This window comes from Myodes glareolus, chromosome 1, assembly GCF_982192425.1.
Source record: "Myodes glareolus chromosome 1, mMyoGla1.1, whole genome shotgun sequence".
NCBI lineage: Eukaryota > Metazoa > Chordata > Mammalia > Rodentia > Cricetidae > Myodes > Myodes glareolus.
In genome coordinates this window covers 113,415,593-113,438,287 of record NC_142026.1, presented here as the reverse complement: position 1 = coordinate 113,438,287, position 22,695 = coordinate 113,415,593, and the positions used below count along the sequence as shown (strand labels likewise).

Here is a 22,695-nt window from a genome sequence, read left to right as displayed (position 1 = left end):
AGACTGACAAAAACAAAATCAAGTGCAGCTTCTCAGTAACCGTCTTTTCTCCCGTAGACTATGTCAACGTGACGACACTAACAAGCACAAAGAGTGTGCTATTTTCATTGATATTTTTCACAAATCAACCCAAACTGAACCGATCCACAGAACCAAATACGTACGCTGTTAGGCAGAAGGACTGTTTCCTTATTCACTGCCCTGTACGATTTATGTGGTCAGTTCATAACTCATTTGCTCCAAGGGCTGCATGTGAGTCCCAGTTAGCAGCGCTGAGGATTCAGTGGGACAGGAGCTTCATTTGTTTTACAACTTCCTGTGAAACAGGATCTCAGATAGTGTTGGTTGGCCTGGAACTCCCGGTGTGGCTGAGAATGACCTTGAACTCCTGACCCTCCTGCTTCCACTTACCAAGTACTGAGATTAAAGGGCTGAGCCACCATGTCCAGCACATTTAATTTTTTTCAGCGCTTTCATGTTCTGGGCTAAGTACTCTAACATGGGCAAATGTCATTTACAACTTCATGAGTTAGATAATATATAAGTAAGATAATATCCTTACTTACAAAGAGATGGGCTGCAATATAGAAATTACTTAAAGGTATAAAATAAAACACTTAAAATCATATAAAACTAGCGTCTACTTTTTTTTGCATAAAATTTTGCCTCGGAGCCATGTTAAAGAATGATAGTTAAGAATAACGATTCGGTAGTCAGAACTCAAACCTGAGCCATTTACAAATATGAATTTAATTTGTGTTTTCTCATTGTTGTGGATAAGAAAAGCTGAGTAAGGTAGAATTTGACATCTGCCTTTTGATACAAGGTCTTGGCATTGCAAAAACAAGCTACAACAAAGCGGTTTGTTCATGATGATAATGAGGCTGTCTTTACACAGCACTATTAGCCTTATGTTTTACGAAACGAGGCTGTTTAATAACAGGTTATAGATTTATGCATTACATCACAAGCCCCCAAGGCTAGTGCTGTGTCTGAAAAGTTGTACTAAATGCTCTTAGCAAGTTCACATGTTTATGTACTCAATCAACGCCTAAGGCATCTTTCTTAATTAATCCACGGTAATGAAAATAGTTTACATAGCTAAAGCCAGACAGTTGTTTACTAGGGTTGTTAATGGAGGATGGAGCCCATACCTGAAGCCATGAATTACCACAAAACATAGTGACCCAGTGCGGCTATATTTTAATTACTTGTTCAAAATGTCTTTCTTCCTCTAAAGCGTGGACTAATTATTAAGCCACATTCACACGCGTTTGTGGATTGCCTGTCGTGTTTACCTATAGCCTAAAAGCTGAAACAGAGTCTTTGCTCTTATTGAGCAAAACAGGCAGCTTTTCAGGTGATCAAAAACCAAATCTGGAAAATAATCCTGAACGCTGGTGTAAGTCAAAGATCACTGCTCGTCATCTTCACTGCCAACAGCGTGGAAAGAGCTGAGAGAATTTCCGGCATGGAAATCCACCTCAGTTAACTCGCTGGTGGGCGGAGCCTTGCGACGCCCACCGAGTGCGCACGCGCTATCGGGAGGCCGGCTGTGACCCTGAGAGCTTGCCGTCGCGTCGTGCGCACGTAGGACGTCGCGTATGCGCAGACGCTTGGCGCAGAGACCTGGCGGAAGCCAAGATGGCGCGGAACAGGTCTGCGGGCCGCGCTTGGTCCTTTCTCTGCGTCTGAGCCGAGTTCTTTGGAAGGGACTGTGGCAGACGCCCTGCGTGCCGCGATGGCTCGGCATCGGAACGTCCGAGGATATAACTACGATGAAGGTGGGTGGCAGGGCCGCGCTGGGCCGTCGTCTCAGCTGTTCCAGCTGGGATCCTGGCCTGTACGTCCGCCTGGATGGGAGTGCGGACCCCGGAGCCACACTAGAACTGGTGTTTGTGGTGAAGAGAGGAGAAGGAGGGGGAAAGGGTAGGACATCAGAGTCCCAGGGAAGGAAGACAGCATGATTGCTGCCTTCTGGATTGACCCCCTGGAGAATGTGGCAGCTCACGGGCCTACGGATGTTTGGCGACGTTGGGATTCGATGCTCTTTGGTATCCACACGTTACCCTTTTTCTCTTTGTTTCATTTGGGGACCCAGGTATCAGTTTCTAACTTCTGCCTCATAAGCTCTCCTTCAGACATGCCGCCGAGGCGTTACTTATTTTTAAACCCAGGCTGGCTTAGTGCTTACGTTCAGCCGACCTGCTAAAACTTTTTTTTTTAATTTTTGCCAGTGTTCGTGTGTTTTGACTGCAGAATTCTCGCTTGACCCGAATTTTCAGCGAATTTCAAAATTGGGAACGTAAGAAACAGAAAAGATTCACGTTTAAAAGGCTCAAGAAATTAAGTCGATTTGCTGATCTTCAAGCATATACTCAGTTAATGACCGATAATACTTAAATGTATTTTAAAATGGAAATGAAAAGCAACACTAGAGGGGAAGTCCTAGAAAAGGACTCATTGGGTTTTTTTTTTAATTAAAAAAAATCTATTCTCAAGGAGATAAGTTCAAAGTGCTTTTAGGAAGACTATATGCCCTGCAATAAATGGATAATAATAGGTACCACCAAGCATCACAGAAGCGGAAAATAAAGACAGTGTGAGCTAATGCAAAAGGAGTGAGACCTACAGCTTTGTAAACTGGAGAACGTGCATTGTTGAAGTCGGTTGTTATTGACACCCCTGGGAGATTGTGAGCATCGTTGTGTTCGGATAGGGTCTGACAGCTAACACCCTGTGCTGCCTTTGGAGACTGTGCTGCCAGTCTGCCTGGAATGTCTTCCTTTGCTAACATCCACTGTCTTGTAGCGGATGTATAAAATGCCTTGAGGCCTCGGCAACTGAGAAATGACTTTAGACTGGGAGAGATTTTGTAGATATGAAGGGAAGGACACTCTTCTCTTTAGTACCTTATTTCCTCGTTCAGAGATAACTGAGTACTGGGTACTGCTAAAGATGTTAAGGGCTGTCTAAAAGGAGCAGCTGGTTATGTTGCTGGAGCCATGTAAAAGACAGCGTCCAAATCAGAGAGGATCAGGATTTTTGTGCGAAGTATTTGACAAGAGTTGTGTGTTCTCTGAGGCTCAGTGCTGAATACTTTCTTGTCTTGGCTACCGAGGTCAGGTTATATTTCTTTGTAACAGTTGGTGACATCATCTTGTCTTGGCTACCCAAGGTCAGGTTATATTTCTTTGTAACAGTTGGTGACATCACCTTGTCTTGGCTACCTGAGGTCAGGTTATACCTCTTTGTAACAGTTGGTGACATCATAACCACGCCTGTCCTGTCCTGTCATGGAATGTTTCTCCCTCCCTGCTTACAAAAGTGTGATTTGTTTTCAATGTCTAGTTGTCTTCTCCCCAGTTAGGCTTCCCTTTGGACTTTGAATAATTAAAAATTCATAAAAAGTATTTTAATTTCCTTAGTCTGAGGTCTAAAACCTATTGGTTCCTCTTTGTAACACCTGCTTCTTTTTTTCTGTGTCCTTTGGAGTATTTTTCATGACTCTCCTCAGCTAGTGTTTTTTCTTGTTTTGAGACAGTTTCATGTAGCCCATGTTGGACTTGAATCCATTATCTAGCCAAGGGCGATGAACTCCTAATCCTCCTGCCTCTGATTCTGTTTCCCAGTTGATAGATGACAGCCATGGACTTTCAGACCTGGCTTATGTAGTACTGCCAGGTGGAACTTAGGACTTTGTGCATAATGGGCAAACAACTATTCTGCATGTGCAGCCCGGCTTATTTAAAAACCCGGCTTAATCTTATGTGTAGTCCAGTGGCTGGTGCAATACTGTGTGTATAGTAAACCAAACTAACATTTTGTTTAAGAAATAAATGAACCGCTTTAGGAAGATAGCAAGAAGAATTTTCTCCTTATTTTTAATATTGTAGCTCTTTAGGTCACCTGAACTAGTCAAAGTGATTTGTTATATCAAAAGATATATTTTGGGGGGGTTGTGAATAACATTTTTAAATTTGGGATTAAAGTCTGGTTTTTTTTTTTTTGAACCTCACATATTTTTATCCAATACTAGCAGTCATACAAATTTTAATTGCCATGATTTTTGGTCTTAGCCTTTAAGCATGCTGCTCCTGCTGCCTGAGTGACTAGAAAGCTGGCTACTCTCTCCTGTGGAACTGAGTTGAATGTTCTATCCTGGAGAAGTTCACATGTGTGTTCCCATCACTTTATCTCTCATGTTGAGCACTCATAAAGTTTTGTAATCACGCTTTTCTGGGCTGCTAGACTTTTGGCATTGACAGAGCTGGAAATGTGCACACTTTGTACTGAAAATGTCTCTTTAAGAGTCTCAGGTATAAATTTATGTTCCTTCACGGTTTTAAATAATTTGACTCATTAACTTGTGAACACATTAATTTAGTGTCCCACGTATGCCAGGTACTTGACTAAACTAAGTTTTTCCTGGAAGGAACTATAATTTATGCATTGAAGCATGTGTTGTACTTTGAAGACAAGACATTAGAGGTGGTTGCTGAAGGTAAAGGTGGCAGCTGGAGCCTTACTAGAGAGCATGCTCTGCCAAGGCTGACTTGCTCCACTTACATACTCCACTTGAAGTCTCAGGGTCACGAAAGTTAGGCTTCCTGGTTTTCACGGAGAGTGACTTAGGTTGGATTGTACCCTACACTCCCTTTCAGCGGGTGGCTTACCTTAGGTTTTGTGACCAATTAGACAATTCATGTATAAATCTACTGGATTATTACTGAGTTTTGATCACATGGTAGATGTGGGAGAATTAAATAAAGCCCAGTCAGCTTAAAAAACAGAAGGCCTATGTATGTTTTTAAAGAATAAATTGTCAGTAATTTAGGTTAAGTGGATGTCTGCTTTGTGGGTAGAATTCTTGGAATTTATGGAAAAGTAGACATTTAGGTTCCTTGGCAGTTGCTGTTTTAATTTATTTGTAGATAATTCAGGTGTTTTCTCATTAATATAGAAGACTGAACTTGTCAATGAATCTGTTTTGTATTTTAGATTTCGAAGAAGATGATTTGTATGGCCAGTCTGTGGAGGATGATTATTGTATTTCACCATCAACAGGTAAGTTGTAAAACAAACAAACAAAAAACCAAAAAACTATTTCTTTGATTTGGCTGTTTAAAAGGATCAAGTAAGTATGATTTTCATCCTGGATTAGAGTCATAAGACTATAATACATAAGTTTTAAAAAGATATGAAGCTGGTCAGTGGTGGCACATACCTTGAATCCCAGCACTGGGAAGGCAGAGAAAGGTGGATCTTTGTGAGTTGGAGGCCAACCTGGTCTACAGAGTGAGTTCCAGACAGCCAGGACTACACAGAGAAAGCCTGTCACAAAACAAACCAAGATATGTGTATGTGTGTATTTATTTATATGCTCACATTTTAAAATGTAAAGTTTTTTATAATGGTCTATTTGAAAACAGAAAATAGACTTTATATATATATATATATATATATATATATATATATATATATATATATATATATATAGTTCAGGGTGGCCCTGAATTCTTGGTAATCCTCTAGCTTTGGCCATACTTAGATGAGTTTGTAAGTATGCCCCACCAAGTTCACCTGTAAAAGTTTCTTACTCATGAATAATTTTTTATGCGTTTTGTGTGTGTGTATGTGTGTGTGTGTGTGTGTGTGTGTGTGTGTGGTCTGTGTTTGTGTAGGTGCATGCTGTGTGCATACACAGAGAGTGTGGGAGCCTCAGGTATCTTGTGTCACTCTTCATGTTACTTCTTTGAGACAGTATCTCTCATAGGCTGGCCAGCAAGCCTCAGGAATCCTGCTATCTCTGCCACCCAAAGCACTGGGGTTACAGACATGTACATGGCCACACCTGGTTTTCATGGGTACTAGGGATTTGAACTCAGACCCTCATGCTTGTATAGTAAGAGCTCTTACCCACTTACCCATTTTAAACAAAAATGAATCAGTTTAAGGAAAACTTTGAAGACTTATTTTTCTAATAGTCTCTATATCATAGTTATATAAATTCATTAAAATGTCAGTTGATCATAGTGAATTCCTAAGATCTCTGAAGGTAGATAGTAGTAACTTTTGATCAGGGGTATTTAGAGTATTAGACTGACATTTGGGAACCATTTATTTAGGAAAAGAATAGTAGTGCTTAGTTATGGATTTGAGAGGCTAATAAAGTCAAGGTCTGCTAGGTGTGGTGGCACATGTCTTTAATCCCAGCACTTGAGTAAGAAGCAGGCTGATCTCTGAGTTGAAGCCAGCCTGTTTTCCAGACATTTACATGTATGGGCTTGCCTTACTTGATGCCTTGATCAGAGACTTCTGTGTGTCTCTCATGGCTTGATGTGTATCCTGCATTGTTCAGATTCTGGACACCCAAGCTGTGAGTTGTTTTTGTGTACAATAAGAAGTCTACTGACAGCACTGAACAGTAGGTAGTGAAATAGTTTTGCTTCTTTGATAAACTCACTTTTAACAAAAGCATGAGAATGTGAATTTTTTTTTGATTTTCTAGCACATTTACCGGGTGCAAAATGTAGCTTACTAGGCATGCATGTAGCTTAGTAGGCATGTGTGAGGCCCAACACCACCTTGTAGGAAGACAGCAATAACCAAAACACTCCACCACAAACAGTCCAGAAAGGAACGTGTGTGGCATAGCAGTAGCATTAGACCAGAACACACCCTAACCTCTGCTGGCTTGGATCGCAGCACGCACCACAGGCTAACCTGCAGTCTGGAATTTGTAAATGGACGTTTCCTGTCCTGACTGCCCAGTCCCAAATAACCGACTCAGAAGCTTACTATTACTTATAAATGCTTTGCCAGTAGCTCAGGCTTGTTATTGGCTAACTCATATACTTAAATTAACCCATATTTCTATTTATGCTTTGCCATGTGACTCATGACTTGTTACCTCATTTTTTTCACTTGCTGCTTGCTCGGCAGCAGCTGGCCTCTCCTCTGACTCCACCCTCTTTCTTCTCATCATTACCAGTTTGGCTTTCCCACCTAACTTCCTGCCCAGCTACGCCCTGTCAGCCTTTCATTACCCAATGAGAGTAATACATATTCATAGTGTAGAAAAGCATTGTCCCACAGCAGAGATTCCCTGTTTCAGAGTCTCAGAAGTTAGAATAGCAGGACTGAGCACCATGTGCTGGGCCTAGATTATTTTTTACTGTGTGTTTTCAGGTAATTTCCAATGAGAAATGAGTAGTTTTAGAATAGATTCTGTTATTTACAGCAGCAGCCTGTGGCAGAGCTTTAGGCTTTGCTGCTCTGTGAAGCAGAACCACTCTTCATTACTGCCGTCATGGTTGGTGTCTGCCCTAGTTTGCTCCCTTGTGGCTGTAAGAAAATACCAGGACATGAAGCAACTTGAGGAGGAAAGGGTTTATGCAGATAAACGCCCCACAGACATGCCCATGGGCCATCCTGGGTGCTAATTCCTCAGGTGGGACGATAGGGCATCTCAGTATCTGAATACCCTTTAGACGGTATGTCTCATTTAAGGAATTAATGAACAGATGATTGTTGAGTAGCTCAGGGAATAAAAATCAAACCACCTTCTGTTCATTCCAGAGGAGAGCATATTGTACTCATGGTCTGATAAAGCCTGTAATTGAGTTGCTTTGCCAATTAATACAAACTTCTAAACTTTAGTCACAAATACATGTATTTTGATTTCTGAGCATATTTTTCTTGATAAAAAGTGATTTTAAAATGTAACTCTTAAAAATTTCCTTTACAAAGATTTTTCATACTGATTGTTGAATGTATGTCAGGGCAGTAATAACAAAAGAACTAGGTAAAGCAATTTGAATAATGTATTTTGTTTCAATTAATGTGAGTTGAAAATATCCCTTTGATATATTTTAGTTCAAAACCAATACCCAGTATCAATTTGTGTGTAAGAAGAACACCCTTCCTCCTTCTCCGCTCTTTCTGGTCTTTTTACTGGAAAAGCAGTGGTGTGAGGTCCTGTTCAGACAGTTAACTGCTGTAGTCTGATGGGTGGAGAACATTCCTGAGCATGCTTGACAGGAGAGGTGAGTGGGCTGGGAAACTGGGGAGTATGTAGGTAGAGTGGTGGCTACTGAATGTTGTCTGTTCTGAGAGATTCAGAGTTCTTACAAGTTATAGCATGGAAAAAACCTGGGATGGGAAATAGGAACCAGAACAGAAAGTGGGAACCAGATTATGAAAGGCCTTTTTCATTTTATATCTGTTCCCTTTGACTGGAGGCATTTGTACAGGGATGGAGTTTCGCAGGTGACGGATAATGTACAGAGTAGACGAGCAGACTACGCTGGGACCTGTTGGAACTGGAGCATGCAGGACAGTTTCTTTTCTTTCTCTGTTTTTTATCTGTTATTTTGACTTTTTCAAGACAGAGTCTCACTATATTGCTCTGGGTGTCTTGGAATTCACTATGCGAACTAGGCTGGCCTCAAACTCACAAAGATCTGCCTGCCTCTGCCTCCCAAGTGCTGGGATTAAAGATATGCCCCCCATGTCCCACAGGGCAGTGTTTCTCTTAAGCTTCCTTGCTGGTATGAAAGATAGAATAATTGTTAAATACAGTTTTCTTGCCTTTTTTCTGGGAGGATGCTGAGAGGCGTGCCTTTAATATGCACACAAATGTGTAGGAAATAGTTGTGGGCAGTTTCAGGACTTAGAATTGTAATTCCTTGGAATTTCATGTATGTCAAAATAGCCTGAACTTAAAAATTAACATGAATAACTTTCAAAAAATGCACTGAAGCTTAAGATTTAAAATTTTTTAAAAAAATTCTTACTTTTATTATATTCTCACCCTTGCTTTGATCTTTATTTGTACTAGTTACCTTTTGGGCTTTGATTTCAGCTTCAGAGTTTAGACTACCTTCTGCCTGCTGTGTCCTGCGCTTCCTGTCTCCTCCTGACCTCAGCCTCTATGGTTCCTTATTCTGTTGGCCTCTGTGGCAATCCCAATCACTAGCAAGGGCTTCAATGGCTATAGTAGTACGAGTTTGGAAATTGGAAGTTTTTGTTTGAGAAGGTGTAACAGTAAGGGATATATCCAGAAATAGAAGCTTCTAGCAGGTGGCATAGGAGCTTATAAGTAAGAACTTCTGCTTTGCTATGGAAATCTTTGGAATGAGGTTTGTTGAAGGAAGTGTTCGATTTCTCATCTCTGTCAGCACTGGACTGATTTCAATTTCTTGGGTCACAGTAGTTTGAGACATAGTTGGAGAAATTGCACAGTTAATGTTGGACTAAACAGAAAAGAGTTTAGGAAAGTCTGGAAAACAATTTGTAAATCTCTAGGCAGAAAATGACACCATTTTTATTATAGTTGGTAGAGTAAATCTAAAATGTCACAGATTTTAAGGATTTAATTTAGATCACTAGAAATAAAAGTCTATCAATCTAAGCATTACATGACGTTAAGGTGCTCTCTGGTTATAAGACTCTAACCTGAGATTTTAACAATGGAAAAGGTATTATAGAATGTGAAACAGGATGTTTCTTCAGTCTTTTATCTGTAATACTAATTTATCTCCTTGAATAAGTTGCAGAAGTGTACACATATATGTAAATCACATGTGTGCCTTTCTGAAATACTTTGTGGTATTCAAAAGTAAGAGTAAAAATAATTACAGGGAAAATAAGATTAGGACAGGTCATTCAACCTAAGAAACCTAACAAAACCAGTAACCATTTTAGTGAAAGTGCTGGCACGTCTAGAGGGATGTATTCCTGTGAATACAGGTGCAGGGCTATGGTTTACAAAGGCAGAAGCTCGGCTGAGCGAGGTATAAAGTAGTGGTGCAAAGGCAAATATTCACATTAAGCATCCGTGGGACAAGGCTGTGGCTGAGAGTGCGGGAGTTGGTCCAGTGTAGTTACAGGGCAGTAGAAATGAGGCTTCCCAGGAATGCTGACTTGTCAGAGTGGCCTTTTTAAAACTAAAACATCTTTCATGTGTCCCCTCTTCATGCCCTTATTTATCAGTTTTGATGACCTAATCTGAGGAAAGGAAACATGCAGTTTAGTTCTCAGTTTCTCTGCATGTGTTGAATTTTTCCCTTACTGAGTCTGTAGTTTTTTTACTATGTCCTTAACCTCCTTTATATTAATTTGTTTCTCTAATACTTGGTAACTGTGTTACAAATTTGGATTTTAAAGTGTGATGCTACAGTTGTTTTCTTACCTGCTAATCTATAGTTCATTGGCTCGTGGCTGTCTGATTTCTGATTATAAATTTTTTATATGAGCTGTACTTTTATATTCTCCGCATTATCTATAAATTTTGGAGGTAGTTTCTCTTCCAACATCAGTACCTTCCTGGAGCCATGCTCTAGTCAAATGTAGGAATTCTGTGCAGTGGGCTTACTGTGTTCTTATGGAAAGTGAAATGATGGAATACCCATAGTGCCTTACTTTATTGTGCTGCGTATGTCAAGTCAGTTAACATACTGACTTCACTTTCTTGCAGTCGAACAGTCTTGAGGATGAAGCTCAGTGGTGTCCAGTTGAGGTGAATGTGCCCAGACTTTGGGCTTGCATGAATGACGGCTCAGTAGCACAGCCAGCATGTTAGAGAAACGTGGGCCACTATCTGCAACCAGGGTTTGGGTTTTTTGTTTTGTTTATTTGGTTTTTCAAGACAGGGTTTCTCTGTGTAGCTCTGGCTGTCCTGGAACTCACTTTGTAGACCAGGCTGGCCTCGAACTCACAGAGATCCTGCCTCTGCCTCCCAAGTGCAAGTGCTGGGATTAAAGGTGTGCACCATTACTGCCAAAGTCAAAGTTTTAGATACCTGTCGCTGGTTTATGGTGGCGCTGTATGGTTGGAAAATGAGTTGTTGAAAACTTAGGGCCTATTGAGGACTGGAGAGATGATGACTCGGGTTAAGCACACACTTGCCGTTCCTGCAGAGGGCCACCCATAACCTCAATTCCAGAGGATCCAGTGCCCTCTCTGACCTGTGAGGGCACTTAGCATGCATGTGATATACAGACCTACACTGAAGCAAAATATTTACACATTACATAAATCTAGAAATCTAGGACATGGAAGACAACACATAAGCAGGCTGGGGCAGCAGATGCCACTACACTGAACAAATATAGAATGGAGAGATGGGGAAGATAGAGTACATGATGGATGGAGAGAAGGAAGAGAAAGAAAAGCGAGTGGTTCATGCACTGTGGAGAGAGGTAGAACTGGAGATGCAATGGTGGTGAGGAACAGGCCTATATGAGGAGCCATGCTGATGTCCCGGGGCTGTGGTGTCACTGTGTGCTGCCCCTGAGGGCCATATCTGGGTCTGAAGCCCTACTGTAGCCGGTGTCTGTGTTGATGTCCATGGCCTGTGTTACCATCAAAGGCCAAGTGGATGACCTTGGTCTGGGCTGCTGCCTGAAGCCACATCTGAGTGTGGTGCTTAGCTGGACATGCCCCTCCAGGACAGCTGGCCCCACTCCTTGCTGGCTGCCCAGGAGAGCAGGCCTGTACCTCTCGCCCTGGTAGTGTGGGTGTGGGAGAGCTCTGAGGGCATGAGTGTAGGAGAACTGGCCCTGCCTCTTGTTGGCCATGGAGTGGTGCCAGCACAGGATAGATGACCTTGCCCCTTGCAGGGCAGTGCTGGAGAGTCGGCCCCGATGGCACGAGTGCAGGAGGTCCAGTCCTGCCTTTGCCAGCTTCCACAGGCGGGAGAGTCACCTGTACCCCTCCCCTGGGAAAAGTGGGAGAGCTGGCCCTGGCAGCACGGGCACAGGAGAGCAGGTGGGATGACCAACTCAGCTACCACCCAGACCCAGATCCAGGGTTTTGAGTTGGTCCACTCCAACATCTACCCCATCCCTGAGTTGCCGGAGTCTGTGAGGGGCCAGTCCTGTGTAATCCAAACTGCAGGGTCTCCGTGACACAATGCAACAAGAGAGAGGATATTGGAGAGGTGTCCAGTGAGGATCTGGTATTGATAGTGTGGCAGAAACCTGAGGCCTGGAACCAGACCTGTGTCTCATTGCAATGAACATTTTTGGTCAAAGGATATATTTTTTTGTGACACACTGCAGTTTCCACAGTGAGATTGTTTGTTTTCTTTTTGGGGGGAGGTTTGAAGGGTGGTGGGCGGACATGGAGACGAGTGGGATTGGGTTGTATGATATGAAATTCACAAAGAGTCAATTAAAGAAAATAATTCTAAAAATGTATATTTTTAAATTTAGGACTTAACTTTTGGTAATCTTTTGGAATCTGGCAAAATTAATGTTTCTTGGATAGCAAAATTTAATGTCGACTTCACTATGCAAATACATTTTGAGTGTTTTCTTAAGCAAATAAGTACGTTTGATATGTGCTTTAAAATATCAGTGCCAAGAGAAAATAAAGGAGCATAATAGTGGGCAAGGATGAAATGAATGGAATGGTCTTGGAGACTCGGGGAAGGAAGGAAGAACGAGAGATTAGTGAGGTGCTAGTCCAAGGGCTTTGACTAGAACTTGGGTAGGATTTATATTGTCTTGGAATATTTATAATTTCATCACAGTACATACTGATGTTTTCCTCTATTTCTTTCTGCTTCAGTGGGATTTCTCAGTTTCAGTATCGAGAATCAAACCCAGGGCCTTATGCACACTAGGGAAGCTTTTACCAATGAACTATAGTCCCTTCTCCTTTATCTTAATTTGTGTTAAAAAATAAGAAAATGTTAGGAGCCGGCTATATTACAGCACTCTTCATTTTGTATTCTAGCTGCTCAGTTCATTTACTCACGACGTGACAACCCTGTAGAAGAATATGATTATGAAGATCTGAAAGAGTCTTCTAATTCTCTTTTAAATCACCAATTAAGTGAACTTGACCAAGGTATGGCTTTTTAAAAATAGGATATCTTCATTAGCTGAAAATGATTAATCAACAGGTAAAAATTTGTAAAGTTTATTGAGATTATTCATAGTAATGAATGTGAACAGTAATGATACAAGCGTATCTGATTCTTTGAAGGAAAATTTGCGTCTTATTTAATGTGTCTATTGAGAAGTCTGTTAGATTGTATGACTGAGAATTTGATTTCATTAAGCCTATCAGCTGTTGAATAACTGGGATTTTTGACTGAGTTTTCTCGTTCTTTCATGTTTTACAAGGAAGAGAAATTCCAGTGATTTGTTTAAACAATTTTTAAAGAACTGTGGTCCGTGAGGTTTTAGAGAGCTGATGACTTAATGACAGGACCTTCTTTTATTTACAAGAAGGATAGCTTCCAAGAGGTTTAAGGAAGAAACCTCTGAAAAGCAGAGTAACCCAGAATAACAACTGCAGCTGTTGTGTCTGTGAGTGAAGTCAAGATGGAACCTGTGGGAGTAGCAGCATTGATTGTTTGCATATTTTTAACTCTTTTAAACATTTGAAAAGAATAGCTATGTTTCGGCTTCCTTTTACTAATACGTATCACATGTGACATTGCTTCAAGAATTTCTCAAACCATAGATTGATAGAGTAAGCTGGCCAGGTACGTGAGTAAGGCTGTCTGGAGAATGAGTGAGGCGGAGCTGGTCTGCTCTCCCTTGGCAGTTGTACTTTCCTATACATGGTTGTAATGTAAAGTTTATAACTGACTTGAAAACAGAAAGAAATGGTAGATCTGTAAGCTGATCTTTGAATATGTTAATAAAACAATTACTGGGGCTAGAGAGGAGGCTCAGTGGTTAAGAGTACTTGCTGCTCTTCTAGGAGACCTGGATTCAGTTCCCTGCATCCACATGGTGGTCCACAGAGCATCCATTACTCCAGTTCCATGGGATCAAATACTCACTTCTGACCTCTGGGGCAGCAGACTTGGGCGTGATGTAATACATACATGAAGAGCACTCCTTAGGGAATAAATATTTTTTAAATGCCGGGGGCTAACAAAATCAGGGTAAATAGAAGGAAGGCATAAATACATAAATCAGAAAGTAGGAGAAATTAAATTTTGTCAACTCTGTGGATTGACTTGGACATCTGGTGGATTGCAGAGGTAGTGCTGTACTCAGGAGTGTTAGCATAGTCATGAGGAATAAGAAGGCAGGAGTAGAGTAGAGGTCCTTTTTCTGCCACGTGTGCTTCTGTGGTCAGTGATTAAGTCCAAGTTATTTGAGAAAGGAGGCTAACTTTCCATCCTGACATGTAACTACTTACATAGCAGGGATAATTGTGACCCATGTTAACTGCTTAGCAGGCTCTCTATTAACGTACTGGGTCTGCTTGGCCTTATTGGTAAGTCTTATTTCATAGGAACACGAATAGGCTATGGATTAATTAGGTCAGCCTGACTGTAGTCTCCACTTTTCACCTCCTTAGTACTTTTCCTCTTTATGAATGTGTAGGGATAGATAGATGATTAATGATTAGACGTTCTGATACCTGTTCTGCTAAATATTGCCATCCAATTTCAGTGATTCATGTATTAGTTCAGTACATAACTCTTTCCTAGTAACAGGGAAAGCCTGTGTAAATCTTACAGAGAGCCAAAGCAGAATTGTCTTGGTATTTAAGGAATTTATTTTTGTAATTAGAAAGTGCAGTTAAGCATGCAGTATAGCTTTTACTAAGGAAAGTCTTGATAGTAGATGCCTTATCCTTTTCAACACAGAAACTTATGAGGTGCATGTGAGTTACATTCTGTGACAAGTCTGGCATACAGAGTTTCTGTGAGGATTGGATATTATCAGTATGAAATTGCCAAGTGCCATATACAGAAATGAGTATCTGTTGTGATTCGTTAGCCTCTAGGTACCTGGTCCCATTTTAGCTCTTAAGGATGTAAGACTGATTATGTTATACTGACTTTTTTTAATCATAGCTTAGTTATAAGAAAAATGAAAATCTTTAAGCAGTGCAATCCTAGGTTTAATTATGGTTTTAAAAATGAATGTTCCTTTCCTTCTTTGTTTCTTAGATTTGATTATTTTGGCCTTAAATTATTTTGATAATTTTAAAGGATAATATTTGTCGGTAATGGAGAGAGAGCTCATTTAGTTTGGAAAAAAATTAGCGGTTTGTGACATGTAAGAAATCTAGTTAGTGGTTGCCTGGGATCACCAACAAGTTTATAATAGTCTCACACAATCCTCTTCCCTGTCTAGGCATACAGGGAGTGATTGGGAGAAATTTCACCATGACTGTCTCAAAATATTAGTGTGTCATTTCTATTTTTTTAAAGATTTGTTATTTTTGATTATGTGTATATGTGTATGTCTGTGTGTTGGCATGTACGCATGAGTGAAGATGTCTGGAGACCTCAAAAGAGGGTGTTAGATTATCTGGAGTTGGAGTTACAGACTGATCTGATTGATCCAATGTCGGTGCTTGGGAACCAAATTTGGGTCCTCTGTAAGAATAGTACCTCTCTGCTCTGACCCTCCGAGCCATCTCTCCAGCTCCATCCATTTGTATTTTTTAAGCAGTTGGGAACATGTAACCTTATCCTGTACTGAGAATATGTATTGTATACAATTTATATGTATTTTTTCAAGTATTATTTAGAAACATTCATTTCTTCATTTATGAGATGTGAGAAGACAGTGCTTAGTAGATAAAATATAACCATTGTAAGTAATTTCTACTGAAGGAAAGGAGAGTTTGACTTGCTAGTATAACTTAAAATTCTCTGGTCAAATGTGAAGATCTTTGGAGACGCTGTATAGCACAGCTTTTTCTGCTCTGTGTTCTAGCTCGTCTGTACTCATGCCTTGATCACATGCGAGAGGTGCTGGGAGACGCTGCGCCCGATGACATACTGATTGAAGCGATTCTGAAAAACAAGTTTGATGTCCAGAAGGCTTTGTCAGTGGTTTTGGAACGAGACAATGTGCACAATGTGAGGGAGAAGAGCGAAAGAGCAGTATCTGCAGGAAAGGCCTCGAAAGGTATGCTTTCACTTCGCGTAGCTCTTGTGTGATGCCTGGAGACCACTGTTCATGGTGCTGAGCAAAACGTTAATTTGCTTGAGTTGTTAGTTGGCTACTTGAGTAATCTCAGTTATTATCAGTTGGCTTTCTAGTTTGCAATTATGTAAAGGCATTTTTATTTTATGTATATGAGTGTTTTGCCTACATTTATATCTGTGCTCCACATGTATGAAGTGTCTTAGAAGGACAAAAGAAGGTGTTGGATCCCCTGAACTGGAGTTAAGGAATGTTGTGAGCCTCTGTGTGGGCGCTGGGAACCAAACCATGGTCCTCGGTAGGAGAAGATGGACAGTGCTCTTGACTATTGAGCCAGCGCTAGCCCCCAGTTTGGGGATTTTTAATTTGAGTTTTGTGTTCGCTTCCTGTGTATTTGCATAACCAACAGCACAAAGGAAATAAAATCAGATAAAATAAAACATTTTCCTTCTTGTTAGTTTCTTATTGAACTTTATAAAATCCTAATGAAATTTTTAATGATAAAAATTCCTCTGTACTTAGGTCATAGATAATTATGATTTCATGTTATTTGAGTATCATTAAATAATATAAAGTACTAAAATTGTACTCTTCATATTTCATTTTTAGCTAATGCATAAGAAAACAAGAATAGATTTTTAATTTTAAATTTGTAGGTTTGGGGTTTAGAATTTTGTGGACATGAGAACTGAGGTAAAGTTGTATTAATTGGCGTGATTCTGTTAGTGGGAGTGTGGTCATTTGTTAACTGGAGTGATATGTCCTTTAATCTTTGGGTTAGACCTCTGCAAAAGTGCACGCAGCCTACCCCTGTGAAATCAGTATGTTTCTGTTGGGGCTCAGGTGTACTTTTTTTTTTTTTTAATAGGTTTTTCAAGACAGGGTTTCTTTGTAGCTTTTGGTGTCTGTCCTGGAACTAGCTCTGCTAGACCAGGTTGTCCTCGAACTCATAAAGATCCACCTGCCTCTGCCTCCCGAGTGCTGGGATTAAAGGCATGCACCACTACCACCCGGTTCAGGTGTACTTTTAATTGATTGTAATGATAATGTCTTCTCTATTAATAAAGTGTCCCTAGAACACAGGAAATCACAGGTGGTGTTTGCTTGTTGTTTTTAATGTATTAAAATACAGAGAAAAATGAACCCAGTTTTTTATTTTTTAAAAGAAGTTTTAAAAATTTAAAAAGTTTTAAAATGGTAATCATGGCAATTTCACTGTGATAGAGCTTCACATTCATAAAATCTATGATTCCATGATAAATCCATGAAAATTAGAATGTTTGCTCACATATGGCAGTGAAAATAGTGTGAAGGTCATCTTAGGTTGTTAGAGGTAATATTCCTCTTTTGTTTTCCTCATGGTCCCTGTTGCTAAATAATGAACATGTATCGCTTTAGTTGTAATCAAAGGAAGCACCTAGTAATTAAATGCCTTATTTTATGTCTCTTTTTGTTGCTGTGACTGTCTTCTGCAAATGTCAACTTGCTCATCTGAACATTAATGGCTCTTGTAAGGTAAGGAGTCTTATTTTCTTCTAATGAAGTTTCAGTTGAAAATGTTCAAAATTCTTGCCCTCAATCAGAAAATCATTTGGATAGCAGTAGCAAATCTTTTGATTATTCTAGTGCAATAGCAAAATATGGATCACATAATTCTTCACTTGTGCCAAGTCACTATTTACTTCATAGAAAAAAGAAACTTGACAGACCCCAAAGTGAAAAGGAACTAGAATCATGTAAGTTAACAAAGGAGCTGTCCCTGACACCCCTGACTGATGATGTGCCAAGAGATCCTTGTACACGTCAGCCGTCAGTCAGTCTGTCCCCCACAGTCAGTCTGCAGAGTGGGCCTTGTAAGACTCCAGATGGTCCTGCATCTGAGTGTGCTCCCGAGGAGGATTTCACTTTCAAAGGAATACCAGACTTAAAGTCCTTAATGAGAGGGAACATAGCAGCCAGTGGTTCTCTGGGTGTTCAAAGCAGTGTGCTACCTGATTTTCAAAGCATGCCACTGCAGACCATCTTGGGAAGTTTAAATAACCCGTTGCACTTACCTGTCTCATTGGAAAATAATTTTAATCCCAGTATAAACACCGAAGCTGGACAAAGTGCCAAGAATAATATTGTAAAGAATAACAGTTTACCATTTTCCCAGTGTGAAAGTCTATCCCTAGCTGAGCTGGTTGAGGAACACAGAGAAAACAGTCCCAGCCAGTGCTTTACTTTATCCGACCTGTGTAACCAGTCACCTGCTAGCTTGGGGTCCCTTCCCCTGTCACAACTGGCAACCCGCTCTCCGTCTTCTAATGAAGTATCAGAGTTAACAGGATCTCTGTCATCGTTGGCGTTTTCCAAAACTTCTCCCACAAGAGACCTGGAGAATTTGTCCCTTTCTGATTTGATTGCAAAAACGATTGAACTAGACAACTCTCCGATTAAGAGAGATTCCTTTGAGCTCAGTTTATCTGAATTGAGGAATCCTGGAATTGATTCAAATATTGATCTTAGTGTCCTGATAAAAACTCCAGAGTTTGTTTCAAAGCCTGTAGTTGACCCATCAGTTGCTCCAACAGCAGACACTAAAGTTCTAACTTCAAAGTTAGGGAAAAATTCCAGTTCTACTAAGGATAGTAAGAAAAGTAAAAGACGTTCCCCTGCTAAGAAAGCACCGTTGTCTCTGGCGTGGACCAAGGCTCTTGCTGCTAGGCCTTCAGCTTTTGCTTCAACGCTGTGTCTTCGTTACCCGCTGAAGAGCTGCAAGAGGCGCACTCTTGACCTCTACAAGACTTTCCTTTATAGCAGACAAGTTCAAGATGTATCGGACAAAGAAATGAGTCCTCTTGTAGCAATAACACCATTTGACTTCAAATCAGCATCCCCGGATGACATTGTAAAGGCCAATCAGAAGAAAGCATTTACTAGAGAATAGTAATGAGAGGAAAACTCAGTTACTGTTGCAAGCTTTTTAATCTTAATGTAAAGTCTCTGTAGGATCATTTTCGATTATGGGATCAAATTGTGATTTTTATTAAAATTGTCTTAAGTCCATTTTAACAACTTAAGTTGGTAAGGATTTTTGCACTGAGAGTTTTTTGGTTTTTGTTTTTAACAATGTCTTTTTGGAGTAATGAATGACTGGTTTCATTTGAATGCTAGCTCATAGAGTATGTTTACAATGTGCGTATGGAAACATTGTGAATTGCACCTCAGATGTTTCATTTGACATACAACTTTCTTAAGTTTTATGGGGAGATTTTTTTTTTCTATGAACTGTTTTATGTGGTTTTTTTTTCGTAAATCAATGTGCAACTACTTGGGCTTATAGTATGAAATTTGTTTTTAGGGTGCATAGCATAGTTGAGATATGCTTATATTTTCAAGTATTATTGGCATCATTCGTAGTTTTATTATTTTTCTTAGGTGACTACTAAAACTTTCCTATTAGAAACTTTTGAAATTCTGGATTTTTGAAAGTACTATGAATTATGGTTGAGGTGCATTTTTAATGATAAGATGAAAATCTTTTAAGGGACCATGTATATATTGCAGCTGAACTAATACATAAATTATTTTTATACATTATATATTTTATAGATTTGGAAGGCATCTTCTTTAAAATAAACATATAGAAAGTGTTTGGAAGTATGTGCGCATGTTATTTTAATAGGTTTTTGCCAGATTTCTTTAATAGTTTCTTTGTAGTAAATGAGATATAGACCTTTCCTTTTTGCTCCTGATGACTATGCCTGGCAGTGGCCCATCAGAGGTGGCAGATCCCATGAGAGTGCTTGTAGTCAGTAGGAGAAGAATATGTCTTCAGTAGAGCTGGTCCTAGAATTTGGGACTCACCTGGAGAAGATTTTCTAAATACAGCCACTGTTACTGCTTTTCAGATGTCTGAGTTGGTTTCTGAGGATCCTCTGGGAATGTGGTTCTAGATGGTCTCCAGGTGGTACTTATGTCTGCTTTCCCTGGAGAATTGTATAGTAAAATTTTAATGCCAAATATATCTGACCAACTTAACTTCTAATAATCAGGAATATCAAGGAAAATTACTTATCAGGGATAATGACCTTTTGCCTAGAATGAATAAAAAATAGTGTTTATATTTCTTGCATAAAGCCATTTCTTAGTGAACATTGAGTAGCTGCCATCTAAGTAGGAATATTTTTTTTTTCTGGAAGCTACTTCACTATTCCTTGATTTCTTTCTTCCTTCCTTCCTTCCTTTCTTTTTTTTTTTTGTGTGTGTATATTCAGTTTTTCCAGTAGTTTTAGCTGTACATAATACTGTCATATCCAGTATTCTTCTGAGCCACAGCACGAGTCCCACATAAAATTTGTAACTGAGTATTTCATTGTTTATAATGTCTAGGAGATTGTAAAAACCAGAACATGCATTTTAGGATTAGCATTAACATTTGGGTTACCCCCAGCTACTCTTGGGTTGTCTAGTCTTTCACTTCCATCAGTTCGGTAGCTGACTTCTGTATGTGACTTACCAATTAGAGTTATGTATAGGCATTGTCCCGTTTAGAGTGGAATTGTATTCTGAGAGTTTGTGACGCATCATTACTCTGGATAGAGTAAGCCCTATGCAAGTGGTTCTCTTTGCACATAAAGCCACAAATTCTCACTTAATCCACACTGAAGAGTGTGATAGTATTATTTTACTTTTTAATGACAGTAATTTTCAAGAAGAAAAACAATACTTTGAGAACTGTACTGTTTTAAGTGAACCATGTGTTCCTTTGTTGGCTGATTAGGATTGAAACTACCACTTGTCTTGGCTACTGTGCTTAGCCAAGACAAGGCCTCTTGACACTTGACAAGGCCTCGCCCTTTTGGCTGTGGGAATGTCACAGTTTCTGAGACTCAGAGTGTGAAGCCAAGAAACCTCTTTGCTGCTTCCACTTGTTGCCATGGTCCTTGGCAAAGAGGTGTGCTCATTGATAAATAAACCGTTGTTAGAGTGTTTACACTAAATATATACTGGCTGCTGCTCATTGACCAATTGCTGTCTTCGTAGCTCAGGGATGTTGAGTGTGTAAGGCTTACTTTATTTTCTCTTTCAGATGTTCATGGTGACAAACAAAGCCATTTTTTTTGTTTTATGATCACATGTCTCTATTTACATAGGAATACAATAAAATTAGTCCTAAATGATGTGAAAAATGTTCAAAAATTTTGCTTTTTGTTCTTTTTGTTCTACTGTGTCCATGAGTATTTTGTCCTGTCTTTGTAAAGGACAGAATTCTTAAAATCGATTGTCTAGAACCAGGAATTCATTCAGTACAGAACACTTAGCTTTTCCTTTTTTTCCATTTGTGTTCTCACCTATTTACCCTCTTGGCTTTCAATCTTAATTTCTTGCAGTATCTGGGCCATCCTGCATCTAGTTGTCACCCCAGTGATAGTGTCAGGAAGGTGCTTTGGCTATAAAGGAAGCACTAAAGATAATACAGTGCAGAGAAGAAGAACAAGTTTGTAAATGGCTGCTATTTTTTAGATTGGCCTTGAACCTATATTTGGATTATTAAATTTTGGAAAAAATGATGTATCATCAATTTTCTTTTTTAGGTCCACAAATATATATATATACACAATATATATATTATTTGTTGATAAAATTTATTTATAATAAATACATAAATATTTGTTTATAAAATGAGTTATGTAGTAGCTTAGAAATTGTTTTCTGTTATTTTAGTAATGGAATGTGTGTAAACAAAGATAATGTTGACTAGAAAGGGAAGAATTAATAGATATTTCTATTACGTTTGTACCTATAATTATATAAAACTTGGTAATTGTGTAAGTGATTTTCAGGCTGTTGGAAATATGTCACATTCTGAGTGTATATGTACATTTTTATAAAAGCTATGTTGAAAGAAATTACAGTTCTGAGGGTTTCTTAAGTTAGGTACTTACCCCTGAGAAGTTTCTATAGAAATTTGATACTTCAGAATGGTATTTTGTAATTAATATGGAAAGTACTACTGTTTCATGTCTATAAATGAACTAAAAACAGTCCATCTTGGTGTGAAGAGTTTCTTCTAATATTTTCATCATTTGTAGTTCTTGTTTTCTGTAGGATGTGTGTGCGTGCATGCATGTATATGTGTGTTGTTTGTTATTTTATGAGTCATATAGAAACATAATTAGCCGTACAGGTTAGGAGTTAGGGTGAATATTGATTTCAGAGGTTATGGTGGAAGGAGGAAGAATTGAATACATATTTCCTGCCTTGTCATGCTTGGGTTGTATTGTGCTATTTAAAGCAGAACATTTTAGGTGCAGGCGACATGCCAAGGTAAGAGTGTGAGGATTCTTACTTCAAAGAGGTGGGTAGATGTAGACATGTATTTATAGCAAGTTGTAGCACATGTAATCCTGAAACTTTCTTTTCCGCATCTGAACTGCTGCTTCCTTGCTTTTTTCCTGTCTTATCAGTCCCACCCTCTGTCTCTCAGATCAGAAACCTAGCATCATCTTTGATTCCTCTCTCCCTGACCTGCTACTTTAACTGATTGCCACACTTAATATCTAATGTATGAGGAAGCATTTATGTATGCATATATGCATGCAGATAGTATCAGTTCTTATGTAGGGTAATCATTTCACTGAGTGATGGCAAATACTGAATTAGGATATACTGAGACATTCTTTCTATATGGTTGATAAGCCACTGGTTCCATGTCCATCAGCCACTCAGCATATAACTTTGTTTTACACGTGCCTCTATTAAAGATACATTATTTAGTATGTATTACTGTATC

The 22,695-nt window shown here is 39.4% G+C and overlaps 1 protein-coding gene across 4 annotated transcripts in view; it reads left to right on the top strand.

Annotated features, from left to right (window-relative positions):
* The first annotated feature begins 1,597 nt into the window (after positions 1-1,597).
* Hbs1l (HBS1 like translational GTPase) overlaps positions 1,598-22,695 on the top strand; it is a 74,023-nt gene continuing 52,925 nt past the window's right edge. The window contains exons 1-5 of one of the 4 annotated variants that reach the window (XM_048425126.3): positions 1,598-1,784; positions 5,002-5,067; positions 12,745-12,858; positions 15,705-15,899; positions 17,438-21,949. In XM_048425126.3, the coding sequence (XP_048281083.2) occupies positions 1,742-1,784; positions 5,002-5,067; positions 12,745-12,858; positions 15,705-15,899; positions 17,438-18,846 (1,827 nt within the window). In that variant the 5' untranslated portion in view covers positions 1,598-1,741 and the 3' untranslated portion in view covers positions 18,847-21,949. Of the gene's footprint in view, positions 1,785-5,001; positions 5,068-12,744; positions 12,859-15,704; positions 15,900-17,437; positions 21,950-22,695 lie in introns of those variants that run through there. The other 3 variants (XM_085689161.2, XM_048425125.3, XM_048425127.3) reach the window with 3 other exon arrangements.